At 47.0% G+C, this 26856-nt stretch overlaps 2 protein-coding genes across 3 annotated transcripts; one reads left to right on the forward strand and one right to left on the reverse strand.

Moving 5' to 3' along the window:
- Window positions 1–5730: 5730 nt before the first annotated feature.
- On the forward strand, window positions 5731–15107 carry RAC3 (Rac family small GTPase 3). 2 transcript variants are annotated; one of them, XM_060251970.1, is made up of 6 exons: window positions 5731–5880; window positions 11523–11594; window positions 12419–12536; window positions 13260–13322; window positions 13615–13774; window positions 14242–15107. In XM_060251970.1, exons 1-6 carry the CDS (start codon window positions 5846–5848, stop codon window positions 14370–14372), a joined length of 579 nt encoding a protein of 192 aa, XP_060107953.1. In that variant the 5' UTR covers window positions 5731–5845; the 3' UTR covers window positions 14373–15107. The 2 variants fall into 2 exon arrangements, with proteins under 2 accessions (XP_060107953.1, XP_060107954.1); XM_060251971.1 differs by lacking the exon at window positions 13260–13322 and having other exon boundaries at window positions 14242–14528.
- On the reverse strand, window positions 15014–24899 carry DCXR (dicarbonyl and L-xylulose reductase). The gene is made up of 8 exons (XM_060251969.1): window positions 24712–24899; window positions 24535–24632; window positions 21518–21672; window positions 19886–19928; window positions 17944–18043; window positions 17465–17529; window positions 16306–16423; window positions 15014–15376 (listed from the first exon to the last, which is right to left on the reverse strand). The coding sequence occupies exons 1-8, from the start codon at window positions 24758–24760 to the stop codon at window positions 15273–15275; spliced, it is 732 nt and encodes a 243-aa protein (XP_060107952.1). The 5' UTR covers window positions 24761–24899; the 3' UTR covers window positions 15014–15272.
- Between the last annotated feature and the right edge of the window lie 1957 nt (window positions 24900–26856).

The raw sequence follows: 26856 nt of genomic DNA on the forward strand, positions 1-26856 counted from the left end.
CAGCTTTTTTCTCCTCAGTACATTTCAGTTTCAAGGAATATTAATTTAAAAGAGAGTGGAATTTTAATATGTTGTCAAAGGCTTTCACGGATGGAGTCCATTGGCTGTTTTACTGTGGCATTTTAATTTTGGTAAATTAGAATAGAATTTTAATTTTTGTAAAATATTGTCCATGCTGCTAGGATTTAGGGAAATTATTTCTGAGCAATAGGGTATATTTGAAGCCACCTGGAGGGGAGGGGGTTTGAGGGAGAGCCCCCAAATTTGCAGGGGACTCTCTCCTACAAACCCCCCAAGTCCCAAAAAGATTGGTCCAAGGGGTCCCATTCCAGGGGCACCCAAAGAAGGTGCCCCTATCCCACCATTATATCCTATGGGCCATTGAAATCAATGGTAATGTAGGGCATAATTAGAGGCTACTGGGGGGCAGGGGGTTTGAGGGAGAGCCCCCAAATTTGGAGGGGACTCTCTCCTACAAACCCCCCAAGTCCCAAAAAGATTGGTCCAAGGGGTCCCATTCCAGGGGCACCCAAAGAGGGTGCCCCTATCCCACCATTATACCCTATGGGCCATTGAAATCAAGGCTACTGGGGGGCAGGGGGTTTGAGGGAGAGCCCCAAAAACGGTAGGGAACCCGCAGGGAACTCTCCCCTATAAAACCCACAAGTCCCAAAAAGATTGGGCCGGGGGTCCCTGTCTTTGGGCTCCCCAAAAGGCCCATTGCCACCAATGCTGGGGAAAGCCCAATTAGCCACTTCCTCCACTATAATTGCTGTGGGGAAAGTGGCTCTGGCCAGAGGGGGGTTTGAGGGAGAGGCCCCAAAACTGCAGGGCAGCTTCAGGGGACTCCCCAGCATGAAACCCCCCTGGCCCAAAAAGACTGCACCCATCAGCGGGCACCCCAAAAGGAACACTGCTCCCAATGGTGAGAAAAAACCAATTAGAGCCACTTCCCTCACTGTAATTGTCATGGGAAAAGTGGCCCCGGGGAGCAGGAGGTTTTGAGGAGAGCCCCCCAAACTGCTGTGCAGCTTCAGGGCACTGTCCACACAAAACCCACAAGGCCAAAAAAAAATTGGACCAGGGGGTCCAATTCCTGGGGCACCCAAAGCCAAACCTAACTTCACACCAGATAATCTCTATAGGACCCAAATGCACTACATCCCTCTATCTACTCTATGAACCCTGCAGGCCCGGAACCAATATAAACCCAGTTGCCAAAGTCACTGCCACACAAAACACAATCTGCTCAAGGTCTGCTCTGCAGACCTGGCTGCAGCAAACCCAGATGCCAGCTCTCCAGCCCTGCCCCAAACAACACGGGGAGAGCTGGCTAAGCACAACAAGCCTTCTGGTTCTGGGTCTCTCACCCAGGTGCCAGCTTCCCTGCCACAGAACACACAATCTACAGATGCCAGCTCTCCAGCCCTGCCCCAAACAACACGGGGAGGGCTGGCCAAGCACAACAAGCCTGCTGGTTCTGGGTCTCTCGCCCAGGTGCCAGCTTCCCCCCCAAAAAACCAGAACCAGGAAAAGGGACAACAGGAGAAGGCCAAGAAACTCAACTGTTAAAAAGTGGCCTTTTAAACAATGAAAATTAGGCCAAACAGCCCCGCCCCCAAGAACCAGAAGAGAAAAAGAACAACAGCAGCACAACACAGCAGCAACAAATCAAACATAGAATCCTTTTAAAACAGTAAAAAACTTAACTTTTAATCCTAATCCCAAGAAATCCAAGCCACCCAAATCAGGAAAAGTAAAAGGACACTGCACTTTTAAAAGTCCTCTCACTAAAGTAAGATATGGGCAAATTGGCAGAAACCCCCCCACCCTTGGCCCCCTCCCCCAGCAGAACCCCCGAACCCTAACCCCAAATAAGCTACCCACCACCCAAATCTGGATAAGTAAAGGGACTCTGAGTCTTAAAAAGTCCTTTTACCAACTAAAATATAAACAAGAACCCCAAGACCTTAGACGTCTTCTCTATTCCAGGCAAGTCTGGTAAGGCTGAGAGAGAGCAGCAGCAGCTGAGGCCAAGGGCCAGCACAGCACAATCTCTCTCTCACACCAACACAGCAGCAATGGAGGAGTCCAGCCAGGCAGACTCCTTAAAAAGGTTCTCTGGCCCTACAGAGAGCAGTTTCAAAAAATAGCACTGCTCTGTGATTGGCCAGACAACAGTGCTTACCCAAGTAAGCAAAAGATCAAAAGAACAACAATGTTGCTGATGGCTGGGGGATCAGCTACACAACAGCCCTGCAAAGCATGCATTTGTAATGCATTTTGCAAATGCATGCTTTGGATTGGCTGCTGGGGCTCCTCTTCCCCCTCCCTCCCTCTCTGATCCCAGGGAGGCTATGCGAGAGGCGGGAAAAGGCTGCGAGAGGCGGGAAAGGAGGCAAGCAGCTCCCCTGAGGCTGCAGAAGCCCCTTTCCCGCCTTTTGCATTGAATTCCGTATACTTCCGAATATATATACGGAAGTATATGGGGAGCCATACTCGGCTCCCGCATAATAGGTCCCAATTGGAATCGGCTGTATGCGATTCCGTATACAGCCGAATGTGGTGATTCGGCGGTTGATTCGGTTCGGCCGAACCGAATGCACACCCCTAATTGGGGTCACGGTGCTGGAGAAGGGGCAGGGGCTTTAACTTTTCCCCATTTGTAAATGTCCACCCCTGCTCTGGCATGGTTAATCTCAATTGGAGAAATGGTGCTACAGCAAGAATGACAGGGAAAAAAACCCTCCACGCTACAACACCCTTCCACAGCAGTTGATCTTTATGACCAAATTTGTCTGGGATATGTCAGACTCTTATGCAGTTTGACCGTAAGCTTAATTGTTTGTAAATAGCTAACTGGACAAACAAATATCTGAAATATACTGCACAATGCTAAACAAGAGTTATATCCTGCTAAGCCCATAGGACTTAGAAGGGTATAACTCTTCATAAAGTAACACCACTAGTAGCTTCCTAATCCAAGAGAGGTCTTCTCTGTGTGCTTTTCTTCCATAGTCCAACTAATGTTCCTGTTATTGTGCCCCTTAACAAAGAAATAACCTCCTCCCCAAAGCCTCAAAGTGTCAGCAATCTTTTTTATGTCAAACCGCCATCTTAAAAGTTTCTAAGACAGGATTCCTGCCTTGGTAGTGATTGGCCAAGGCGGTTTCAACTGGCACAGGCATTCTATGACATTTTATAGGGTTTTTTTTTTAATTGTCTTGTTATCCTTTTGATTTTTTTTTTTTAGGTTCAGTGCTGATACCTGATCAAGACTGCATGGATATTTTGCAGTGCATATGTTGTGCAAAAAGCTGGTAGGATGTAGCAGAATGATCAGAATCTGAGAGGGCTAGCTTCAGATCTCCCATCTTGGTGTCCTTGGACCACTCCCACTCATTTTCATCAGTCTCTCTTATATCGCAGGGCCGTTGTGAGGATAAAATGGGAAGAACTCTGAGCTCCTTGGAGAAAAAATGCATACCTGATGTGGGATCCTGCCCATAAGAATAGCAGCAAAGTAGACAGCATTACTGAGGGCATAGCAGGATTGTTTTGCAAAGACAATGTGGTGAGGAAAAGGGCAACACTCGGCCACGATTCCCTTTGCTCTTTTCAGAGCTTGCTTTAAGTGGTTCTGGAGGGAATTGGAGTGTAGTTCATTCATGCCTGTCTGGAATAATCAACACCTGACAGCCCGCTGGCCAGTGGCAAAGACACTTCCTCTTGCATGCACATACAGACAGTGCCCCAGGGCTCTCATTTTACCAGAGTATTAAAAATATCCAACCCAGCTGTTAATGAGACTTGACTGCTTCTATAGGAAGGCAGAGATTTGTTCTCTCCTGGGCTTGTCCTGCATTTTAGGGAGTTAATACTAAAGGGCATCAAATCAGCATCCAGCAGCAAATCAGCAGATTTGAGGCGTCTGTAATGTGTGTCGGGGAAGCCGGGAATTTTCATGCATGACACTTTGGGCCTCTCTTGCATTTTGCACTTGTGTGTGGTTGTACTGTATGATGGACAAAAGCCATTTTTAATCTAAGGTACCTTATACCCAATGTGTGCCTTTGAATTATTTATGTGGAAACTGCAAAAACTAGATCTATGAATCACATGGAAATTCCCTCAATATCAGTATGCTGGAAACTGAATGGAAGTGGCTAAGCAAACTTGTCCCTTAAAGCAAAGTGATTATATCAATAATTCCCTGGAGAAAGGAGCAATATTTCAGACTTCAGCAGAGAAAGATTTTCAAGCAGTTTTAAAAGCTCCACCTTTTATATATTAATGGGTTAAATTGCAAACAGCAATATGTTAAAATGTATGCTGTTCCTTTGAAGAAAATATAACAACTGTACCAATAGTATTAGTAAAGGTCAGAGAATCACTGTTCTCTTTCTAAAGCAAAGGGGCTGTAAAGCTCATTTAATTGTTTAGAATAGATAGCTGATATACAGAACCAGTGAATTGATACGAAATACACTGACAGAAACGCAGAGCGCTGAACTAACTGAAGCTTGAATTCAGTGACTGGAATTCTGGACATATTTCTGGAAATTATCTGGTCATCCTAGAAAACCTGCAGTTCTGTACATTCCTTCTTGCCAAGATGGGGAGGTGGAAATTTGTGTTCAGTTGGCCTCCTAGGTCAGGCCAAGATGTTTCTCTCCGTATGGCAGTGTGACATCTGCCTCAGCCACAGAATTGCTTGCCATTTAGATTTCTGTGTTGACTTGTAATCTCCATCCTTTTTGCATTGCAGAGTGGAAACTGTAACCCCATAGGTTAAGGAGCACGCACTGGAGGCTTCAGACCCGAATCTGGTCCCTCTAGCTACTAGCCAAGGCAACAAAGTATGTGTGGAGATACTGGTGTTGGCCATAACAATTGGGTTTACTGGCGGTCTGCTTTGAAGGATAGAGATGGGAGCTGACCTATCGCTTTACCGTCCTTTCCACAGATTGCTACCCACCCACCCTTGCGCCTTCTGGCACTGTGCAAAACTAATTGTAATGGCAAGAGTTACCTGAGCCGTGAGTAGTGTTATCACTTTCTCCCGATAGGAAGGGGTACTGAACTGTTAAGGACTGCCCGACAGGCAGAAACTCAATGGGTGAAGCATCCTCCTACTAAGAAAAGCTCTCTATATCTGGCAGAAACTCGATGGGTGACGCATCCTCCTGCTAAGAAAAGCTCTCTATATCTGGCAGAAACTCAATGGGTGAAGCATCCTCCTGCTAAGAAAAGCTCTATCTGTTAACAGACAGAAAAAGTGGTCATTGTGGCTCTATCACAGGCAGAGTTGTTGTGTCAACCCTCCGGGGAAGAGGAAACTCCACATGCCCAGATCCCTCATCCAAGAAGCTGACGCCTTGTTCCATTACCCTGCCCAGCTAAGCTTAAAGATGCCTCTCGAGGGCTGCTTCCCTTTCTCCTGCTGGTGGCAGCCCCGCAAGGCGCCCGAGCGCTAATTAGCTCGTTGCTAAGATACCGGTGGTTGGTTGCTCCTAAAAGCAAAGGGAGGCATCTGTTGGGTCCTAAAATGCGGGACGCTCCCAGCCTCCGTTGGTAACACTGGAGCCCCGTCGAGGCGGGAGCCGCTCTCTCTTGCGCTGCTTCCTTTCACACGACCCCTCTCCCGAGGGCTGGCGAGGAGGGGCTGCCCCACTCCACCCTCCCGCTCCTCCTCTCCCCCCAGCCCAGCCCCGCCCCGCCCGGCTCTGTCTCGCCGCGTCTCTCTCTTGCTCGCTCACTGCGGCTGCGGGCTGCATCCATCGCGGAGGAAGCCGAAGAAGGGAGCCGGGAGTCGCAGTCCCAGCCCGCTTCGCTCCCGGGGCAGATGCAGGCCATCAAGTGTGTGGTGGTGGGAGACGGGTGAGCGCCGCCAGGGACCGCGATCCGGGGCGGGGGGGACGAGAGGCTGGCGCTGGGCCAGGCGGACCATGTGCCGTCGTCGGCGCCAGGCCAGGGTGGGGTCGGCGAGAGGGCACGGCGCCGCGCTCCCCGTTTCGCTCCCTGGGTCCGGAGGCGCTTTCTGCACCGACGAGCTGGTGCAAAAACCGGCAGGCGTTTGGTTGCCTTTGAGTCCTCCGACGCACACACCCATTGTGGCCCCCGGCAAATCGACGCCGCCCCACCCCGCCCGAGGCGTTCCCGTTGCAATCCTTGCCCCTGGCAGGAGCCGCTCCCCCCCCCAAAAAAACAACACCATTTTCCGGTTCCCTCGCTCTGCCCCCTCCCATCTGCTGCAGTCTCCAGGGAGGGCCTTCGCCACCCTTGCCATGGAGCTGCCCCTCGGGAGTATTGTTATCTCCGCCATGTGTTTGGGTGCAGGCTGGGAAGAAGGCGAGCCTTTTATGCAACCAGCTGGCGTTTCAGACAGGGCGGGACCTTTTTTTTTGTAGCCTGTTCCCTAACTACTGGACCCAGAGCCGGCGGGCTTGTGGTGCGTGGTAGGTAGGCTTTGGAAAAACCTGTGCAGCCGAGAGCGCGGCCATTGTACTCAAAAGTAGGACGTTTCCTCCTGTGAGCGTGAAGGGGATGCATCCTTCTTTCTGTTCGAGAGTAGTCAACAAAAGAAAGGCAGGCTTGTAGATTTGGCGCCCGCCAGAAACTCAGGTTCTGATCAGGTCCAGATTGGGTAGCTATGTGAGTCTGTTCTAGCAATGGAATAAAATAGGAGGCCAGGGAGGGCGGGATACAAATAAAACATCATCATCATCATCATCATCATCATCATCATCATCATCATCATCATCATCATCATCATCATCATCATCATCATTATTATTATTATTATTATTATTATTATTATTATTATTCCTGTTAACGGCATTCATTCCAGTATAAGCATCCTTGAATCAGAACACATTAAACTCACTGATGAAGTCCTCCCAAACACTTATTCCTGCATACATGTTGTTAGCCTTTAAGGTTGCACCGGACTTCTGGTTTAAGTCCCGATCAAGCGTCCTACTGACTGGCTCACTCAACCGTCTGGTTCCATAGATTAGCCTGGGTGATGAAAGATTCGATTCTACCAAGAAGGCAAATGCTGTAAGGATATGTTGCAGTACTGACAGCAATAGACGGGAACAGAGGCTACAAGACTAAAGCAGGGATCGCTTTCCCGTCACACATTGTAGGACCAGAACATGTTTTTGCATCTGGGGTTACATCCGAAACAGTGAGTGGAAACTAGTAGTGGCCAGGCAGAGATAGCCTAGAGGAGGGGATGGAGATGACAACAAGCAGCTGGTGGCAGAAGATAAAGCCAGAGTAAATGTCTAATGGCCATTGGTGGAAGGCTGTCCTTCATGAATTTGTCTCACTTCCTTTCTATGGGGAAATTCTCAAGGACCCAAATGAGGGGTTCAATGGAGACGGTTTACTTCAGCAGAAAGTTATTACTTAGTTCAAACTACACAGAATGTCCAGACATTGAAAACAAGTTCTCTGAAGATCTAATGTACAAGCAAATGGCGGTCACTGTTACATCTTGTGGCAGCAGATTCTACACAATAACTTTTGTGGGAATATACTGCCTATCAATTTTACTGAGCAAACTCAAGTTCTTGTATTATAAAAGAGGGGGGAATCTATCCACCTATACCACACACAATCTTGATCTATACACAATTTTGTAAACCTTTGCCATATCCTGCCGTAGTCTTTTTTTCTAAACTAAAACACTTCAACCTCTTTGTATGTGTAAAAGTCACAGCTGATTTACAGCAACCCCAGCAAGGCAAGTGAGAAGCAGAGGTGGTTTGCCATGCCTTCTTTGCAGAGTCTTCCTTGATGGTCTCCCTTCCAAGTACTGACCCTGCTTAACTTCCAACATCTGAACATATCAGACCCTCAAAGGTCCATCAAAGTCAGTATTGTCTTCTCAGACTGGCAGCGGCTCTCCAGGGTCTCAAGCTGAGGTTTTTCACACCTCTTTGCCTGGACCCTTTTTTTGGAGATGCCGGGGATTGAACCTGGGACCTTCTGCTTCCCAAGCAGATGCTCTACCACTGAGCCACCATCCCTTACAAGATCAGGCTATACTATGCTGCCTTCCCTGTCTCCAACCCCTTTAGCTTTTCCTCAAAATGAAGAAACTCATACCCTTTGATGACTTCACATGCTCTTGGCTGCACTTTTCCCAGCTTTGTGATATCCTTTTGGAGATCGGATCAGAAATATACATCACTATATCTGATTCTGATCATGGCTCCAGAGTGCAGATCAATCTGCATGATGGAGCCATGTACGGATAGGGTCCCTGCATTACAATCCTGGTGGAACAGCTAGGTTTGCAGAAAGTCCCCAAAATTAAAAAGAGGTTTTTATTAAATCCAAATTCACAATGTAAAGGGGGGGGGGAATATCTCAGATCCTGGGATGCAACATCACTACTTCTGTTGACATTTTGTGGATCGCTTAGCAATCTCAAAAATAATGTTGAAGCTGCCCTGCTAGGAAAAGGGTAATTAAGGCAGTGGTGGCCAGGGAAGGGCAAAAGAGAGAAATACAGTGGAAGAAACATCGAAGGAAGGAGGAGGTGATGGAAGGTGAGGTGAAGAAAGGTATGGGTGAAGAGACAGAAAAAAGCAGAAGGAAGCAAGACCATCCAGGGGAGGCATAGAATTTTCCCTTGACAGTTCTCACAGGTCCCTGCCTGCAGTACATTAAAAGTGACTACACTGTAGGTATATATAAAGTCAATGTGATGTTGGCTGTGTTATCAGTCCTTCTCTTAACACACCCTAATAGGGAATTTAATTTGGTGTTATTTGCAAACTTGGCCATTTCACTGCTTGTGGTGGAACAGGTCCTTTCTGGCCTGCAGGCCCCATTCCACACTACCCACCAAGATTTTCCCCAACACCTAGAGAGGCATTTCTTTCTCTCTTGGAAAACCTACTGCTGCCATCTGACCTTTGCGGAGTGTCAGAACTCCCAGCTTCCAAGTTCTGAAACCTTGCTTCTGTGTCTCCCGCTGCCCAGTGCCTGGTCACCATGGGAACAGTTTACTGCCTTGTGCGCTGCCCCTGACAGGATAGCCACTTCCCAACTGCTAGCTATACTCGGGTGCTCTTTTTAAAATAGTGTATCCAAGATGGCTGGGGTCTATGATACAGAGTAACACTACCAGCATCAAAAGTTATGAAATATTTATTAAAAATAAAATGTTCACAAGCATACTTTTAGCACAGCACCAGATTGAGCAAGGGGTTCAAAAGAAATGGGTAAAATGGAAATCTTCTGTCCCTGTCTCTATAAATGCTCTCAGTTGTTAGACTATAGGACATGCTCCTCAGCTTAGAAAGTTACAAAACTCTAAAGAGTTACCTTTACCTTGAAGCTTTCTGTAGCTCTCCCATCCAGCACATGATCAAAGGCTGCTTCCTCCGGACCTCAGTTAAGAGTTCTGACTGCTCTGATGGACTCAGCACCATAAGAGAGCTTCCTTCACACTCCCCTGAGTTTTATCACCTCCCTTTTCCCCACCCACTGGCCAGGTCAGGCTGGATCAGAAAAGTTTTTCCTGAAGTTGCCAGAAATTTTCTTCCTGAAGTCCCTCTAGTATTTAGTTCCTCCAAATCTCTGTTCCCTGCTTGGGGAAGGGGGAGAGCTTGACCCACCCATTATCTCTTCCGCTAGATCTATTAGCATTTGAATGAAGGTGGGCTGAGGTATGTTAAAAAAGCAATTGAACTGACCTCCCCCTTTCCTGCCAGCTCTCTGCCCAGAGAGAAAAGAAAAACTTTTAAAATTCAGAGTAAAGGTTATGCTCATTTCCAACCTCCAAAGAAAAAATGCATTTCTTCACATTGACCATTCCTGATTCCAGGTCATTTAAGATCATGTACGAAGCATGACACTGAATCACTTCTCCACTCCAATAATGCAAATCCCAAATAACACCTTCAATAGGGGTGGAATGGTCACAGTGCTTCCTAACAGCGTCACTGGGACATATTGGGCATACAGAAAGGACACCAGCATACAACAGAAAGGTACAAAGCAGTACAATGAATACAAAGATGTTTGCATGATGACAAGTAATTCAGACCCTGAATTTATGCCACATTATTTATTAATTCACACTTTTAACATCTAGATTAACCTGCATCTGTTTTGGTAGTCTCACCAGCAAGCCTGTAGCCAGGATTTCTGGAGGGGTGGGGCTCAAAAAGAGTCAAGGGGCACCATTGGCAGAGTGGAGCTCAAGACACAGTGCCACATCACCAATGACCCAGCCAGCCTTCAGCCAAACTGCCCCCCGAACCTTCCTCTTCCTCCTTCCATCCCCTTCAGCCTTTGGACAGCACCCTGCTCTGCAAAGGCAACTCTGGCTTTTTCCAAAGCTCCACCAGCTCCCCCCCTGCCAGCTGGGCACCCCATACTCTGCAGCAGAAGCACAAGTGGCGGCAGGAGCAAGGGTAAGCTGCTGCAGGGCAAGCTGTGCAGCGACGGGAAGCTGCCGCCACAGCACAGCCTAGCCCCATGAGTCTGGCCAGCAAGCCCCGAATGGCAGTGGCAGGCTCCAAGAAGCTGCTACTCCTGCGCAGCCTAGCCCCAGGAACCCAGCAGCGGCTGCTGGAAGAAAGCTTCAGCCTGGCAATGGGTCGGGGGCCCTTGGCCGGAAGTCAGGTGCAGAGTGCTCCCCAAGCTACAGACCTGCTCGCCATTCATTTACTTGCTTCCTTCTCGTGATGAGACTGAATTAAGATTTGTGGAAACACATTTGCAGAGTGTATGTTCCCCTTGCAACAGAACACTGGAACAATTGATTAATAACTAGGTTTATGTGCAAACTAAGCAAATTATATTTTAGGGCTGCAGATTATGAAGGAACTCTAATACAACTCCCCCTAAATCGCTACGAAGAAGAAGAAGAAGATATTGGATTTATATCCCGCCCTCCACTCCGAAGAGTCTCAGAGCGGCTCACAATCTCCTTTCCCTTCCTCCCCCACAACAGACACCCTGTGAGGTGGGTGGGGCTGGAGAGGGCTCTCACAGCAGCTGCCCTTTCAAGGACAACCTCTGCCAGAGCTCTGGCTAACCCAAGGCCATTCCAGCAGGTGCAAGTGGAGGCATGGGGAATCAAACCCGGTTCTCCCAGATAAGAGTCCGCACACTTAACCACTACACCAAACTGGCTATGGGGCCTCTTAAAGTTGACACTGATCAAGGCCCCAGCGTGTCTTAATCCAGCCCTAAATTTATGATATTTGGCTAGACTAAGTACCTGACATGTATATACAACAACAACAATTACCTTTATTGGCATGATATCAAACATATATATATATATATATATATATATATATATATATATATATATATATATATATATATATATATATATATATATAGAAATGTATATAGAATGTAGAAATGTATATAGAAATTTTGGCTTGAAGCAGTGACTTGAAACTTGGAGTAACATAGACTCTCCAAGCCCTCCACCCCAGTCCTACAATATCTGTGCTTTTACGGCTCTGCTTTCCTTTTCCTAGGGCTGTGGGGAAGACCTGTCTGCTAATCAGCTACACGACCAATGCCTTTCCTGGAGAATATATCCCCACGGTGTGAGTATTTGGAGATCAACCATAGGTTCGAATACATATTTGTGAGTTAAGATGCATTCTAAACTGTGGTTTGTAAAACACAGATTTGGGGATTTTGATATTCTGGATGTTGGATAGATTGGACTCCCAAGGACCACTTCAACCGCGACAGAGATAGCACATGAAAGAAACTGTGTGTCTGCCCATGTGAAAATCATCACAAGTTATAACACATGCAGGAACATACATGGTTGTACACGCAGCAAAAAATAAGCACTTACATGGCCATCACTCAAGATTATCTACATGGGAACTGCATGAAATAATGCTGTGATATGAAATAGTCCTAACTATGTTATGTTATAGAACTTTTATAGATTGTATTCTAGGCCAACCACAGTTTTGCTGTGAATAGATCAGTTCACTCCCGTTACCTCTTTAAATGTGCTTTAACTGTTGTTTCTGCTCACACAGTTGGAATGGCCAACGTGTAGGGAAGAGAGTGAGTTTCAAATTTCATGTTTGTGTCTACCCTTGCGCATGCTGTTGTATAGTTTTATGGAATGGAATGCACAAATTAACAAAATATGTGTAAATTCTGAATAAATTAGGAAGGAGGAGACCCAATTTACTATATTTCAGCCTCTGCCTATACAAAAGTTGCTTGTGTTCAGGTTTAAATAAGAAAAGTGATTGAGAACTTTCAAGGTGCTTACTGATTAAGACAACAGAACTGGAGAGTGGGAATTATTAATAGTTAAAATCTAGAATGAAATTACCTTAAGAATATAACATGGAGGTGGGATGGAATGTTTGGGTTTCTGAAAGGAGCAATTTCCCACCAGGTTTGATAATTATTCTGCCAATGTCATGGTGGATGGAAAACCAGTAAATCTGGGGCTGTGGGATACAGCAGGACAAGAGGACTATGACAGACTGCGACCTCTTTCCTACCCACAGACAGTAAGTGCTGTTTTTTGAGCAATGTTTGATTGTATTCCCTTTCAGAGAAGGTCCCCCAAGTTCCTGTCCACAGAAGTAGGCAGCAGCTCTGTATATTTTGCTGTGTATTTTTCATTTCTGAAAAGAGAATGCCTGAATTAAGAGTATAAAAGAGCTCTGTTAGATCTAGTCTAGCATCTTGTTTCCCACAGCGGCTATCAGATGACCCTGGGAAGCCCATAACGCATGAAAGCCTTATTTCCCTCCTTTCCACTACTCCAGAAGTAGCTGATGCTTATGGCCTTTAAATGTGAAAGAAACATTTACCCATTTCCATTGTGCAGAAATACGTTCCATGACGGTGTTTAATTCCCCCTTTAAAGCCATCTATTTAAAGGCCATCACTACATTTTATGAGGAAATTATGAGCTGTGTGAACTACTTTATCCTCTCTGTTCTTCGGCCAGTCAATTTCTCATTGACCCCGAGTTCTAGTATTATGGAACAGAGATGTGGCCATCTTGCAACCTAAGCCTGTATCATATATTCTTTTTGTGGAATCCGGTACTTATGGTAGTAGTAAATGTTGGGATCTAAAGGGTGGAGAATGGTGAATGGGATTATTCTAGTGGGAGAAACCAATGATCTGCAATAGCATAAGTGGTTCCGTATACTATTACTTGTAGAGGCATACATCACCCTTATTTTACCCTTCCCATGTAATAAATACTCTTATCCCCGCAGGATGTTTTCCTGATCTGCTTCTCATTAGTGAGCCCAGCCTCTTTTGAAAATGTCCGAGCCAAGGTAACACATTTTCTCATCAGCATTAGAAAACTGTTGTGGTTATACATTGGCAGAGGGTGGCGATTCTGGTAGCCAGCATTATGCCTTCTGTACTCACTAAAGCATACATGTAATGCTTCTAGTATACGATGAAAGTAAGTGTGGTGCAAACAATATAGCAGCGTCAGTCCCTCCCTTTGAAGTCTTCTGACGCAGGTTAGATAAAGGGCCAGAAATGGCCACTATCCCAGATACCGCTCTCCCCCCCCAGTGACACCAAGCAAGAAAGTTTACTTTTGTCTCCAATTTTTAGTGGTATCCAGAGGTTCGACACCACTGCCCCAATACCCCAATCATCTTGGTGGGCACCAAGCTGGACCTGAGGGATGACAAGGACACCATTGAGAGACTACGTGACAAGAAACTGGCCCCCATCACCTACCCTCAAGGCCTAGCTATGGCCCGGGAGATTGGTGAGTTTTGTCAATAGGGCTACAGGAAGGGACAGAGAGATGTGAAGTGGAAACGATTTCCTCCTCCTTTACGAGGCATTGAAACAAAAAACCAGTGGTCCTGATTCTGATGGCACTAGAGCCAGTTTGGTGTAGTGGTTAAGTGTGCGGACTCTTATCTGGGAGAACCGGGTTTGATTCCCCACTCCTCCACTTGCACCTGCTGGAATGGCCTTGGGTCAGCCATAGCTCTGGCAGAGGTTGTCCTTGAAAGGGCAGCTGCTGTGAGAGCCCTCTCCAGCCCCACCCACCTCACAGGGTGTCTGTTGTGAGGGGAGAAGACATAGGAGATTGTAAGCCGCTCTGAGTCTCTGATTCAGGGAGAAGGGCGGGATATAAATCTGCAATTCTTCTTCTTCTTCACCGGAGGGTGAGGGAGAGAAATCACGTCTCCACACTAAATTGTGCTATCCCTTCCCTTTCTGTAGGTTCAGTGAAATATCTAGAATGCTCCGCCCTTACACAGCGAGGCCTCAAGACTGTCTTTGATGAAGCCATCCGTGCTGTGCTTTGTCCCCCACCTGTGAAGAAGCCTGGCAAGAAATGCACTGTGTTCTAAGGGCATATGAGTTCAGCACGTTAATGAGTGTCTTCTCCTTGTGCGTTCGAGGAGGGAGCATTCTCTGGGTGTTCCCGCAAAGGGAGAGGCGGGGCCCTTCATCATGTACGAAGTCAGTGTTTTTTAAATGTCTCTTTGATTTAACGTCTGTGTCAATGTAAAAAGGGCCGCATGGGAGAAAGAAGAGATTGATGCTGTCCCACCCCAGGGTGCAACAGTGGGAGGGGCATGCTCTCCATGACTCCATGCCAGGGGGTAGCGTGTGAATGGAAAGAGCAGCCCTTTATACTACTTCAGTTGGTGCTAAAGCACTGTGGTGGGGATGGAAAGACAAATGAGACACAGGTTGAAGGAACATCCATTAGTGCAAGACACTAGCTAAGCAGCTTTAGATGGCACGGAGCTGTCTTTACCTTCCAGGGCATCAGCTTGTGAGCTGCTCCGGAGCTGGTTTACTGACCATCAGCCCACCCAAATATGGGGAGGAGGAAAGTCGCTTTACCTTGCCCTGTCTGGGCAGGACCGGGCTGTGTGGCAGGAGCCTAAGATGAAAAAGGAAGCAGGCGGGAGGGTGATGGCCAATCCCTTCCTTTGGTCAGTTGCAATGGATTGGGGATGGAGCAGGGAGAGCTTTGGAGGAGTCAGGGTGGAAACAGGTCCAGTTTTTAATCATCGTGTAGAGTGATGAGCCAAACACTTCTTATTTTATACAATAAAACATTTCTCCATAAGTAAGGAGTCATGATTTGTTTAGGACCAGTAGGGGAAGGAAGGGGCATCTGTATTATGTACTCATTCCAGAGGTCCTGGTAGTGGATCAGTTTCTTTATAACTCCTTTAGGGTGGCTAGATAATCAACTGAGATCACAGTTCCGTAGGGAATGGAGCATACGCTGTGCTTTAACTGACAAGGAATCCCCCATCAACTGGCAGCACGACACCTGTCGTCATGTTGCTTTGGTCGCTCAGCAGGAAGAGGATGCTGTTCACCACATCAGCCACCTCTGTAAAGAGAGATGCACCAAGGGCAACTGAGAGCGATTCTAAAGACAATCATAGCAGCCTAATCCTCTTGACTTCAGACAGACAGAAACTCCCCCCTCGTCAAACAAAATTGCACTTCCCATTAGGGTTGCCAATTCCAATTTAAGAAATATATGGGGACTTTGGGGGTGGAGCCAGGAGACTTTGGGGGTGGAGCCAGGAGACATTAGGGGTGGAGCCAAGATCAAGGCTGTGACAAGCAGAATTGAACGCCAAAGGGAGTTCGGGCCATCACATTCAAAGGGATGGCACACCTTTTCAATGCCTTCCTTCCATAGGAAATAATGAAGGATAGGGGCACCTTATTTTGGGGCTCATAGAATTGGACCCCCTGGTCCAATCTTTTTGAAACTTGGGGGATATTTTGGGAAGAGGCACTAGATGCTGTACTGAAAATTTGGTGCCTCTACCTCAAAAAACAGCCCCCCCCCAGAGCCCCAGTTACCTGCGGATCAATTCTCCATGATTTTCTATGGGAATAAATCTCCATAGGAAATAATAGTGTACCCAGCAGACATTTCCCTCCCCTCCCCCTGCTTTCTGACGACCTTGAAGCGGGGGGGAGGGCCTCCAAACCAGGGGATCCCCTGCCCCCACCTGGGGATTGGCAACCCTACTTCCCATGCTCACTCACACTGACTCAGCACTTCTCCCCGTATCGGTTTTCATCTCTGGGAAAGCACAACCTCAGTGTAAGAGTCCCACACATTGCTGGCGCTGCACACACCAAGCACAACAACAGTCTTGCATTCCTCCCCAGCTCTGCAGAATATCATTTAAAGAGGACTGCTATGAAGGAGTTGAGTCCTTTCTTTTTACCAGGCACCTACAACTACACAAGCCCACCTCACTCATTCACAAACAGAAGCAACCTTGGGCTCCAACTGACCTGCAAACTTCCCCAATGGGATACGGCTTGTCATAGCTGCAGCCTTCTGGGGATCACTCCAATTGTGGCGTCCCATCTCAGTCAGGACAACAGTCGGGTTAACACTGTTTACCCGGATCTTGAAGCACAAACAAGGCAGGGGGCAGTGAATGCAGGTTTAGATCAAGTGAAGTGATGGTATCACATTACTCTGCTTTGGTTAGACCTCACCTAGAGTATTGTATTCAGTTTTGGGCACCACAATTTAAGGATATAGATAAGCTGGAATGTCCAGAGGAGGGCAGCGAAAATGGTGAGGCGTCTGGAGACCAGGTACTATGAGGAAAGGCTGAAGGAGCTGGGTATATAGACGATGGTATGGAGTTTTCTGTTGCCCCAGGAGGTCGGACCAGAACCAATGGGTTGAAATTAAATCAAATGAGTTTTCAACTAAACACCAGGAAGAACTTTCTGACAGTTAAAGTGGTTCCTCAATGGAATGGGGTTCCTTGGGAGGGGGTGGGCTCTCCTTCTTTGGAGGTTTTTAAACAGATGCTAGATGGCCATCTGACAGCAATACTGATTCTGTGAACTTAGGCAGATCATGAGGAGGGCAGGAAGGGTTGCATTGCACCAGTGCTTAGTTCTCGTGGCCCCCTCTTACATGCCCAAGGAAATGCTGTTTGCCACTCTGAGGTCTCCGGGCCAGTTTTGCCAGGAGTTTTTTCTTTTCTTTCTTGCCATCTTCTGGGCTTGGAGCAGGGGTCACTGGGTGTGTGTATGGGGCGGGGTGGAGAAGGTACTTGTGGATTTCCTGCATTGTGCAGGGGGTTGGACTAGATGACTGTGGAGATCCCTTCCAACTCTACAATTCTGTGATATGTTTTGGCGATTTCACTCGTCTCCTCCTACAGCTTGATTACAAACAGGATCGCAGTCCAACACTAATCTCTGCAGTGTTGGGGTTTTCACCCTCCACTTGGCCCATGAAGATGTCTGTGACTCAGAATCCCATTGTGCTGTCACCAGAGACAGATTCCCACTCAGTTTGCATCTTCAGCCTAGACACACATATATACCTTGTTTTAATATTACCCTGTCCTGACTGCCCATATCACTGACCAGGCATTGCAGGTCCCATGTATCTACCTTGCTCTTTCCATTAGGATTAAGTTCGTACCTTGTGAGGCCCCAGCTCCTGAGCCATTGTTTTGGTCAGCATGTCCAAGGCACTCTTGGTGGAACCTTCAGTAAACAGAAGATTTTAATGTATCAGGCCTCTGCCTTCTCCTTCCTTCCCCACACTTCATAACAGATTGCCTTGAATAAGCATAGCTTGAGTCTAGATTCTCACTGCAACTGATCTGAAAACCATTAGGAGTTATGAAGCTGCCTTATACTGAATCAGACCCTCGGTCCATCAAAGTCAGTATTGTCTTCTCAGACTGGCAGCGGCTCTCCAGGGTCTCAAGCTGAGGTTTTTCACGCCTACTTGCCTGGACCCTTTTTTGGAGATGCCAGGGATTGAACCTGGGACCTTCTGCTTCCCAAGCAGATGCTCTACCACTGAGCCACCGTCCCTCCCCGATTGAGATCCTATGTTTCCACCTGTGTTTCAGGTGGAAGGACAACACAGGACAGCTTGAGAGTTATACTCACAGTATACTGTGTGACAGAGCAAAGCCCTCTGTGAGGCCTGGCTTGAGACATTCACTATTGCACCTGGAGCTCCTCGAGCAATTAGCTTCCGAGCGACAATCTGAAATGTGTGATGTTGGAGAAGGGGATGGAACATTGTAGCTTGGGCTAGGATGGCAGCACTATGCCAGAATATATTTTAGCCCACAGAGGAAAACTGAAATAGAAGAATTAAAATGAGCACCAGACTTGAGTAAACAAGGAACAGCCTGGTCTCAATTATACATGCACACCAGTGTGGTGTAGTGGTCAAGAGTAGCAGACTCTTATCTGGAGAACTAGATTTGATTCCACACTCCATATGGAAGCAACAAAAGCAAGACAAAAAAAGGGGGTGGGGGGAGACTTCAGCCTAGGAGGACCAGGTAACTGAGAAGGTTGATACCAGGCCTAATAACAAAATAAATAATAATGTGTTTTTATATATTAAATGAGTAGAACTTTAATACATAGCAAATAGTAAACATTTTTGTTAAAACCAAATGTGTTTTGGCCAAATGGTCTTCCTCTGGATAGTTAAACACACACCATAAAGTACAATTAATCACACATCATTTCTGATCTGAGCCTAAAAGCACAATAAATAAGGACAATTTATTAACTGAAGAAGTTCCTCTTAATTTTTAGGATACACCAGGACCCTCAAAAGTCATTTTTAAATTGAAGATGTTCCTGGTCCAAAACTCTGTATACTCAAGGTCAGAGAGTAATTCATGACTTTATGGTGTATACATCCACATGCAAGAAGCAATTTAAAAATGAATTTTTAACAAAAAATTACACACACACAAGACAAGCCTTTATTGGCATATATAGAAATATAAAATAGAAGGTCGGGCAGGTTACAGATTAGGAGAATACAAAATCCATACAGAATAAAATTAGGATTACAAGATAAAAACAAAGTAGCAACATAGTAAAACCTGATACATAGTACTACTTATCAGGACAAGTAACCATAGCTCTATAAAGAAACTTTGCTACTAATTCAGTTATTTCCAAATCAGAATTAGCAAGCAAAAAAAAAGAACCTTAAAATCATCAGAGGTCTTTAAAATTTGGGCCAATATGGGATATAAAAGAAAATTACTATTTGCTATGTATTAAAATTTTGCTAATTTAATATATGCAAACCCATTATTATTTATTTAATTCCCCCCCTCCTCCACACGAAGCCTGCCGAGTGAACCTGGACCAGCCACAGTTCTCTCTAAACTCTCTCAGCCTCACCTACCTCACAAGGTGCCTGTTGTGGGGAGAGGAAGGGGACTGTTAATCACTTTCAGACTCCTTACAGTAGAGAAAAGCCTGGGGTATATAACCAATGCTTCTTCTTCACAACTATAAGTCTTCATAGAGGCTACAATACCAGCCTAATCACTTAACAAAATCACTCTCACTTGGTTGCCTACATCCTAGAAGAATGAAATCATATAAACACATGAAGCTGCCTTATACTGAATCAGACCCTTGGTCCATCAAAGTCAGTATTGTCTTCTCAGACTGGCAGCGGCTCTCCAGGGTCTCAAGCTGAGGTTTCTCACACCTATTTGCCTGGACCCTTTTTAGTTGGAGATGCCGGGGATTGAACCTGGGACCTTCTGCTTCCCAAGCGGATGCTCTACCACTGAGCCACCGTCCCTCCCCATGAACATATGAAGCTGCCTTATACTGAATCAGACCCTTGGTACATCAAAGTCAGTATTGTCTTCTCAGACTGGCAGCGGCTCTCCAGGGTCTCAAGCTGAGGTTTTTCACACCTATTTGCCTGGACCCTTTTTTTGGAGATGTCAGGGATTGAACCTGGGACCTTCTGCTTCCCAAGCAGATGCTCTACCACTGAGCCACCATCCCTCCTGCTTAGGTTTAACACTGCTCTCCTGATACCACTACCTCTTCTTACCTGGGAGATCTGCAGGGCAGCCCGAAGGTTGACATTGAAAGACCTGTATAAAATTAAAGTCAAATTAAATAGGCAAAGTAAAGAATGCCCAGACAGCAACAGTTTAGCAATGGCTTCTAGAGCCCAAATATACGGCACTGGTAATCTACAAACTCAGTCCCCACCTACCCCCAATTTTTCAAGCGTATCTGATGTGGTAATAAGCAAATATAACAAAATGAGTTTGCCTCTTCTGCTTTCATGCGAGGGTATCGTTTATACCTCTGTGAGCCACCTCTTTACTTTGACAGACTGAGCGAGATTAAAAATTAAACATCAATCTAGGATAAAGGTTTTATTCGCTTCTCTTCTCTTTCAAGACAAGCTGCAAAAGGTCTCAGGGGCGGGCTGTTAAAATCAACAAGCTATATCAGAGTCTGTCTGCCTACAATACAGAATTGGTCACATGCTGCCCCCCCCCCCCACAACTGGAAAGAAGTCCACACTTCAGTCCATGACTCCTTCAACACAGATGCTTTTCTGTCTACCAGCTGTTGCTCCTGGGAACGCAGAGACATTTGCAGGGGCAACAAACCATCATGCAAAAGTATTCTCTACCCCTTCCTTGCCTCAGGCCCTAAGAACCACCATTTCCTCATCTACACCACAGGGATTTTTAAAAAAAAATTGGAAATTGCTAGATCACTGTAGTGTTATAATGATCAATTGCCACAGCCTAACGTTAAGTCACTTCTGATTTAGGGCAACCTATGAATTAATGTTTTCCAAAACATCCTATCGTTAACAGCTTTGCTCAGGTCTTCCAAACTGAGGGCTCTGGCTTCCTTTAGGGAGTCAATCCACCTCTTTTCCTGCTGCACCCAGCCAGTAGGTCTTACTCCTTTTCACTGCAAAGCTGTAATGTGAAATGTGCAGCTTGTGCTTTAAAAAAAATAAAAACTGGGAACCAGCTAATCTTGGCAATAGGTTGTTCTGACATTCAAATGATCTAGCAATTCCCAAATTATGTTTAAAAATTGCCCCTCCCAGGCCTACTGGTGTGTGTGTAAGAGAAATGGTAGTCATGGTGGATTAAGGCAAAAAAGGGGGGGGGGGACTCCAGAGAGCCAGTTTGGTGCAGTGGTTAAGTGTGCGGACTCTTATCTGAGAGAACCGGGTTTGATTCCCCACTCCTTCACTTGCACCTGCTGGAATGGCCTTGGGTTAGCCATAGCTATCGCAAGAGTTGTCCTTGAAAGGGCAGCTGCTGTGAGAGCTCTCTCCAGCCCCATCCACCTCACAGGGTGTCTGTTGTGGGGGGAGAAGATAAAGGAGATTGGAAGCCGCTCTGAGTCTCTGATTCAGGGAGAAGGGCGGGGTATAAATCTGCAATTCTTCTTCTTCTTCTCCTTCTTCTTCAATATGTTTGGAACAAAAAAAAAATCATATCATCCTGCCACATAGAGTCCAAAGGACTGCAAAAGGATTTTACAAAAAGACTGTACAAAACCAGGTCTGAGAAACATCCCAAAAAAATGAGAGAAAATACTGAAGCAAGACGGTGTCATGTACATGTTCCCAAAGCCAGTGCTACTTCAAGAGAGCCAAGGAGCATTGAAATATTAGTAAGAAACAGCCTGTGTCATGGATTACCTGTCAAAGGCCTCCTTAGTCACCTCTAGGAATGGCTGCAGCAATGCTATCCCAGCATTATTCACCAGTAGATCAATATCGCCCACTTCGTTCAATGCTGCCTCTGTGGCCTCCCAGTCTCCCAAATCCACACACACTGTCTGAATTCCAGGGCACTGAGGGCAGAACAGAGAAATTCTAAGATGGGAGAGTAACAGAAAAATTGGGGTTGGCTGGTGCCAAGGTGGCCTTCCAACCCACACAGAACAGGAGAGTCAAACATGCAGCCTGGGGGCTGAATCAGGCCCCTGGAAGGCTCCTAATCAGGCCCCTGACCAACTGGTCATCTGCTTCCTTCTCCCTCTCTCGCTTCTTTCTGCATCACAGCTTGCTCTGCAAGCTTGCTCAGTCGCACAAGAGCTACAGAACAAAGTTTCTTTTTTCTCCATTGGCTGAGGCTCCTCCCTTGGGTAGGAAAGGGGGAGTCAGAGCTTGCTTTTGCAGGCTCTCTCAATTGCACAGCACAGTTACTGCGCCAAGTCTCTTTTCCTTCTATTGGCTGAGGCTCCTCCACCTCCTGGCCCCCTGGGGAAGGAAGGAAAGAGCCAAAGCTTCCTTTGCCCAGTTCCCTGGATCCCATGGGAAAGATACAAAGAAAGCACCTTGAAGACCAATGAGTGCTAATGTTTTAAGTTTTTCCCAACAAGATCTCATTTATGTCAGATCTGGCCTTCATAACAAATGAGTTTGACACCCCTAACACAGAAGTAGGCTGGAGACACAGTGACAGAGTGGTGATTGATGAGTCGAAGCTAGAGTTATGGGAGACAGTACTTTCAAACGACACTAAGTGTGTGCGTTGCAACTGTAATAAGAATGTAAGATCCACACTACCTGGAAGGTACATTTAATTTCATAATGATTCTCTACCATTTTGTTTCCTGCGGTAATATATACAAGGAAAGGAAAGGTCCCCTGCGCAAGCACCAGTCGTTTCAGACTCTAGGGTGACGTTGCTCTCACAATGTTTTCACAGCAGACTTTTTTACAGGGTGGTTTGCCATTGCCTTCCCCAGTCATCTACACTTTCCCCCCCCCCAGCAAGCTGGGTACTCATTTTACCGACCTTGGAAGGATGGAAGGCTGTGTCAATCTCGAGCCGGCTACCTGAAAACATTGAACTCAGGTCGTGAGCAGAGTTTAGGACGGCAGTACTGCAGCTTTAACACTCTGCTCCACGGGGCTCTTCTACAAGAGGATTAAGGGCCCTTTTCATGACATGTAAGGAAATCATCTTAAGAATTAGAAGAAACAACTGCACAATGTTCAACTTCAACAGTCACAGCAATTTTGTTGTGATACAGTCATAGCGACATTAAAAGCTGTCAGCTAAGCTTCCCCCCCCCCCAGCAGGGTTCCTTACTTCTTTTACTTGCATAACAGCAAATGAAAGTTATCACTACACCGTTCTGCTAGGAAAATATTCTAGCACTGAATTTTTGTTGGTTGTATATTTTAGGCGCAAGAACATGGCATTTTAAAAACGTTGGCCATCCTAACCACAAAACATAGCAGTAAAACAGATTGTGAAAGCTGAGCCTTTTACCTGAAAATGAAAGAAGAAAACTACTGCTGCTTAGTTGAGGCAGCCCTGTCTGATGCTAAAGAGACTTTAGTGAAGTCTGCAGCTATAGCTTATGAGACAGCTCAGGAAATCAGCTCAGGAAATCCAGCCTAGAAATAGCAGCTCTCCAGCAGCCCTGGCCTCACTCAATGCACAGCAGCCAAGAAGGTCAGAGCGCCTGCTCCAGCTGCAACGCCACTGAGGATGTTCTCCGCAGCCGAGAACGAAACCTCGGGAAGAAAAACTTTCTCCAGTAGAACATGGCACTTGAGCCCGAAAGATTCTACAAACCCTAATGATGTTACCAGCCGTGAAAACCTGAAAAGAAAGGAAGGTTTGGAAAATTCTTTTGAGATTTCAGGGTGGAATAGGGTTGCCAGGTCCAACTCAGGAAATATCTGGAGACTTTGAGGGTGGAGCCAGGAGACTTTGGGGGTGGAGCCAGGAACAAGATTGTTACCATTTGGTGTTCTGGCCATCACATTTAAAGAGACTCTGCTCCTTACAAATACCTTCCCTTCACCTTAAATAATGAAGGATAGGGGTACCTTCTTTTGGGTCTCATAGAACTGGACCTCCTGGTCCAATATTTTTGAAACTTGCGGGGGGGAGGGGAGGGCGGTTTGAGGAGAGCGCCTGCTCCGGCTGCAACGCCACTGAGGATGTTCTCCGCAGCCGAGAACGAAACGTCTGGAAGAAAAACTTTCTCCAGTAGAACACGGCACTTGAGCCCGAAAGATTCTACAAACCCTAACGATGTTACCAGCCGTGAAAACCTGAAATCTTTGATAAAGAAAGAAAGGTTTGGAAAATTCTTTTGAGATTTCAGGGTGGAATAGAGTTGCCAGGTCCAACTCAAGAAATATCTGGAGACTTTGAGGGTGGAGCCAGGAGACTTTGGGGGTGGAGCCAGGAGACTTTGGGGGTGGAGCCAGGAACAAGATTGTGACCATTTGGTGTTCTGGCCATCACATTTAAAGAGACTGCGCTCCTTATAAATACCTTCCCTTCACCTTAAATAATGAAGGATGGGGGTACCTTCTTTTGGGGCTCATAGAACTGGACCTCCTGGTCCAATATTTTTGAAACTTGGGGGGGGGGGTTGAGGAGAGCGCCTGCTCCAGCTGCAACGCCCCTGAGGATGTTCTCCGCAGCCGAGAACGAAACGTCTGGAAGGAAAACTTTCTCCAGTAGAACACGGCACTTGAGCCCGAAAGATTCTACAAACCCTAATCAGTAATTATTGCATGGAATTTACTAATCCTTTGGCTGGGGCCCTGGATTACACTATGATTCCACTCCGGGGCAAAGAGGCGGGAGGCCGGGTGTCTTGCAGGTGGCCAGAAAGGGGAAGGGGTGCCGGAAGGCTAGTGGCCGAAGGTCCAGTCGGGTGGGGGAGAGGCCTTGGCTGTACCTCTTCCTGCAGGCAGTCGAGGTCCGCCTGGGTCCGGCTCAGCGCCACCACCTGTGCCCCGGCCCGGCTCAAGGCTGCAGCCACAGCTCGGCCGATCCCTGCAAAGGCAAGAGGAAGGAAGCGCGTGAAGGGGGCGTCCAGGCCCTTCGTCCCACCGTGCAGAGCCCCGTCCAATACCTTTGCCCGCCCCGGTCACCAGAGCCCGGCGACCCACAAAACGCTCCATCCCGGCAGGCGGATTCTAAGACTCTATTCGCCTTCGGGGGTGGAAACGACACCGCGGCCAATCAGGCCAGCAGCTGCCCGCCCTTGCTGAAGAAACGCCCCCCTTTGGCCCCTCTCCGAATGGCCGCTTCCCTTCGCTTGATCGCGCATGGCGCAGACCGAGAAGCCACCCCGCGCTGAGCGACTCCCCTTGTTTTAACGCCGCCGGACCCGGAAAAGCATCTGATGCTACTGCCCAGCTTGCACCCAGCCTTCCTCATTCGTCCATCTCCTGTTGCCATAGGGTTGCCAAGTCCAATTCAAGAAATATCTGGGGACTTTGGGGGTGGAGCCAGGAAACTTTGGGGGTGGAGCCAGGAAACTTTGGGGGTGGAGCCAGGAAACTTTGGGAGTGGAGCCAGGAAACTTTGGGGGGTGGAGCCAAGATCAAGGCTGTGACAAGCATAACTGAACTCCAAAGGGAGTTCTGGCCATCACATTTAAAGGGAGGGCACACCTTTTCAATGCCTTCCTTCCATAGGAAATAATGAAGGATAGGGGCACCTTCTTTTGGGGCTCATAGAATTGGACCCCCTGGTCCAATCTTTTTAAAACTTGGGGGTTATTTTGGGGAGAGGCACTAGATGCTATACTGAAAATTTGCTGCCTCTACCCCAAAAAACAGCCCCTCCCCCCAGAGCCCCCAGATACCCACAGATCAATTCTCCATGATTTTCTATGGGACTAAATCTCCATAGGGAATAACAGAGTTCCCAGCAGACATTTCCCTTCCCTCCCCCCGCTTTCTGATGACTCTGAAGCGGGGGGAGGGTCTCCAACCCCGGGGATCCCCTGCCCCCACCTGGGGATTGGCAACCCTATGTTGCCATCGGATACCGCCCCCCCCCCCCGGACTAATCTCTGAATATATCCCGGCAAAAGGATATCCTGACAATTATTTTTGCAGCCTAGGCTTGCCACCTCCAGCTCGTGAAATCCCTGGAGATTTGGGGTGATGGAGGAGATTGGCTTCATACCCCACCCTTCGCTCGGAGTCTCAGAGCAGTTTACAATCTCCTTTCCCTTCCCCTCCCCACAACAGATATCTGTAAGGTTGGTGGGGCTGAGAGAGCTCTTTCAAGAACTGCTCTTGAGAGAACTGTTCTGCTGAAAGCTTGTGGCTGATCCAAGGTCACACCAGCAGCTGCATGTGGAGTGGGGAATCAAACATTTTCATTTCATTTTATTTGATTTACAGACATCTGTAAGGTAGGTGGGGCTGAGAGAGCTCTTTCAAGAACTGCTCTTGAGAGAACTGTTCTGCTGAAAGCTTGTGGCTGATCCAAGGTCACACCAGCAGCTGCATGTGGAGCGGGGAATCAAACCCTGTTCTCCAGATTAGAGTCTATGCATTTAACCGCTACTGTAGTGGCGCTACAACGAACTGGGTAGAGTTTGGTGAGATGAGAGAGCTAAGTGGGAATGTGATACCACAGAACCCATCCTCCAAAGCTGTTATTTTCTTCAGGGAAAGTGAGCTTTGTAACCTGGACATCACAGATCAGCTGTTATTCCAGGAGAACTAAAAGCCCCTCTTTGAGGCTGGAACTCTTATGCAGTTAGGTCTTAAGATGCGTTTCATTTTTAAAGATCCAGACCCTTCCTCCACCCCACAGAATTAGCATCTGTTTCATTAAAATCAGATCACATCACAGAGCCAGCATAGTGCAGTAAATAGGACTCGGATTGGGGATACTCAAGTTCCAATTCTTGTTCTGCTATGGAAGCCTGCTGGGTAACTTTGGGCCAGACATACAAACTCAGCCTAACCCACCTTAAAGGGATGTTGTGAATATAAAATGGCAGTGAAGACAATGACGTAAAATATTTTTGGTCCCTACTGGGGAGAAAGATGTATAAATTAATCATTAGTGATGTCTGCTGCCAGAGATGAAACTTAAATGCCTGAGCTGTACTGTTTGTCTTCCACCCTTCACCTTCCTCTTTCCCCCTTTCACCCCTCAAAGTAGAAGATGGAAGGTACCACTCAGTCTACTTTCTTACCAGTATACAGTACCAGCTTGTAACAGCTTACTTGATGATCCCATAAACATAATT

This window comes from Heteronotia binoei, chromosome 13 (assembly GCF_032191835.1).
Source record: "Heteronotia binoei isolate CCM8104 ecotype False Entrance Well chromosome 13, APGP_CSIRO_Hbin_v1, whole genome shotgun sequence".
Classification (NCBI taxonomy): Eukaryota; Metazoa; Chordata; class Lepidosauria; order Squamata; family Gekkonidae; genus Heteronotia; species Heteronotia binoei.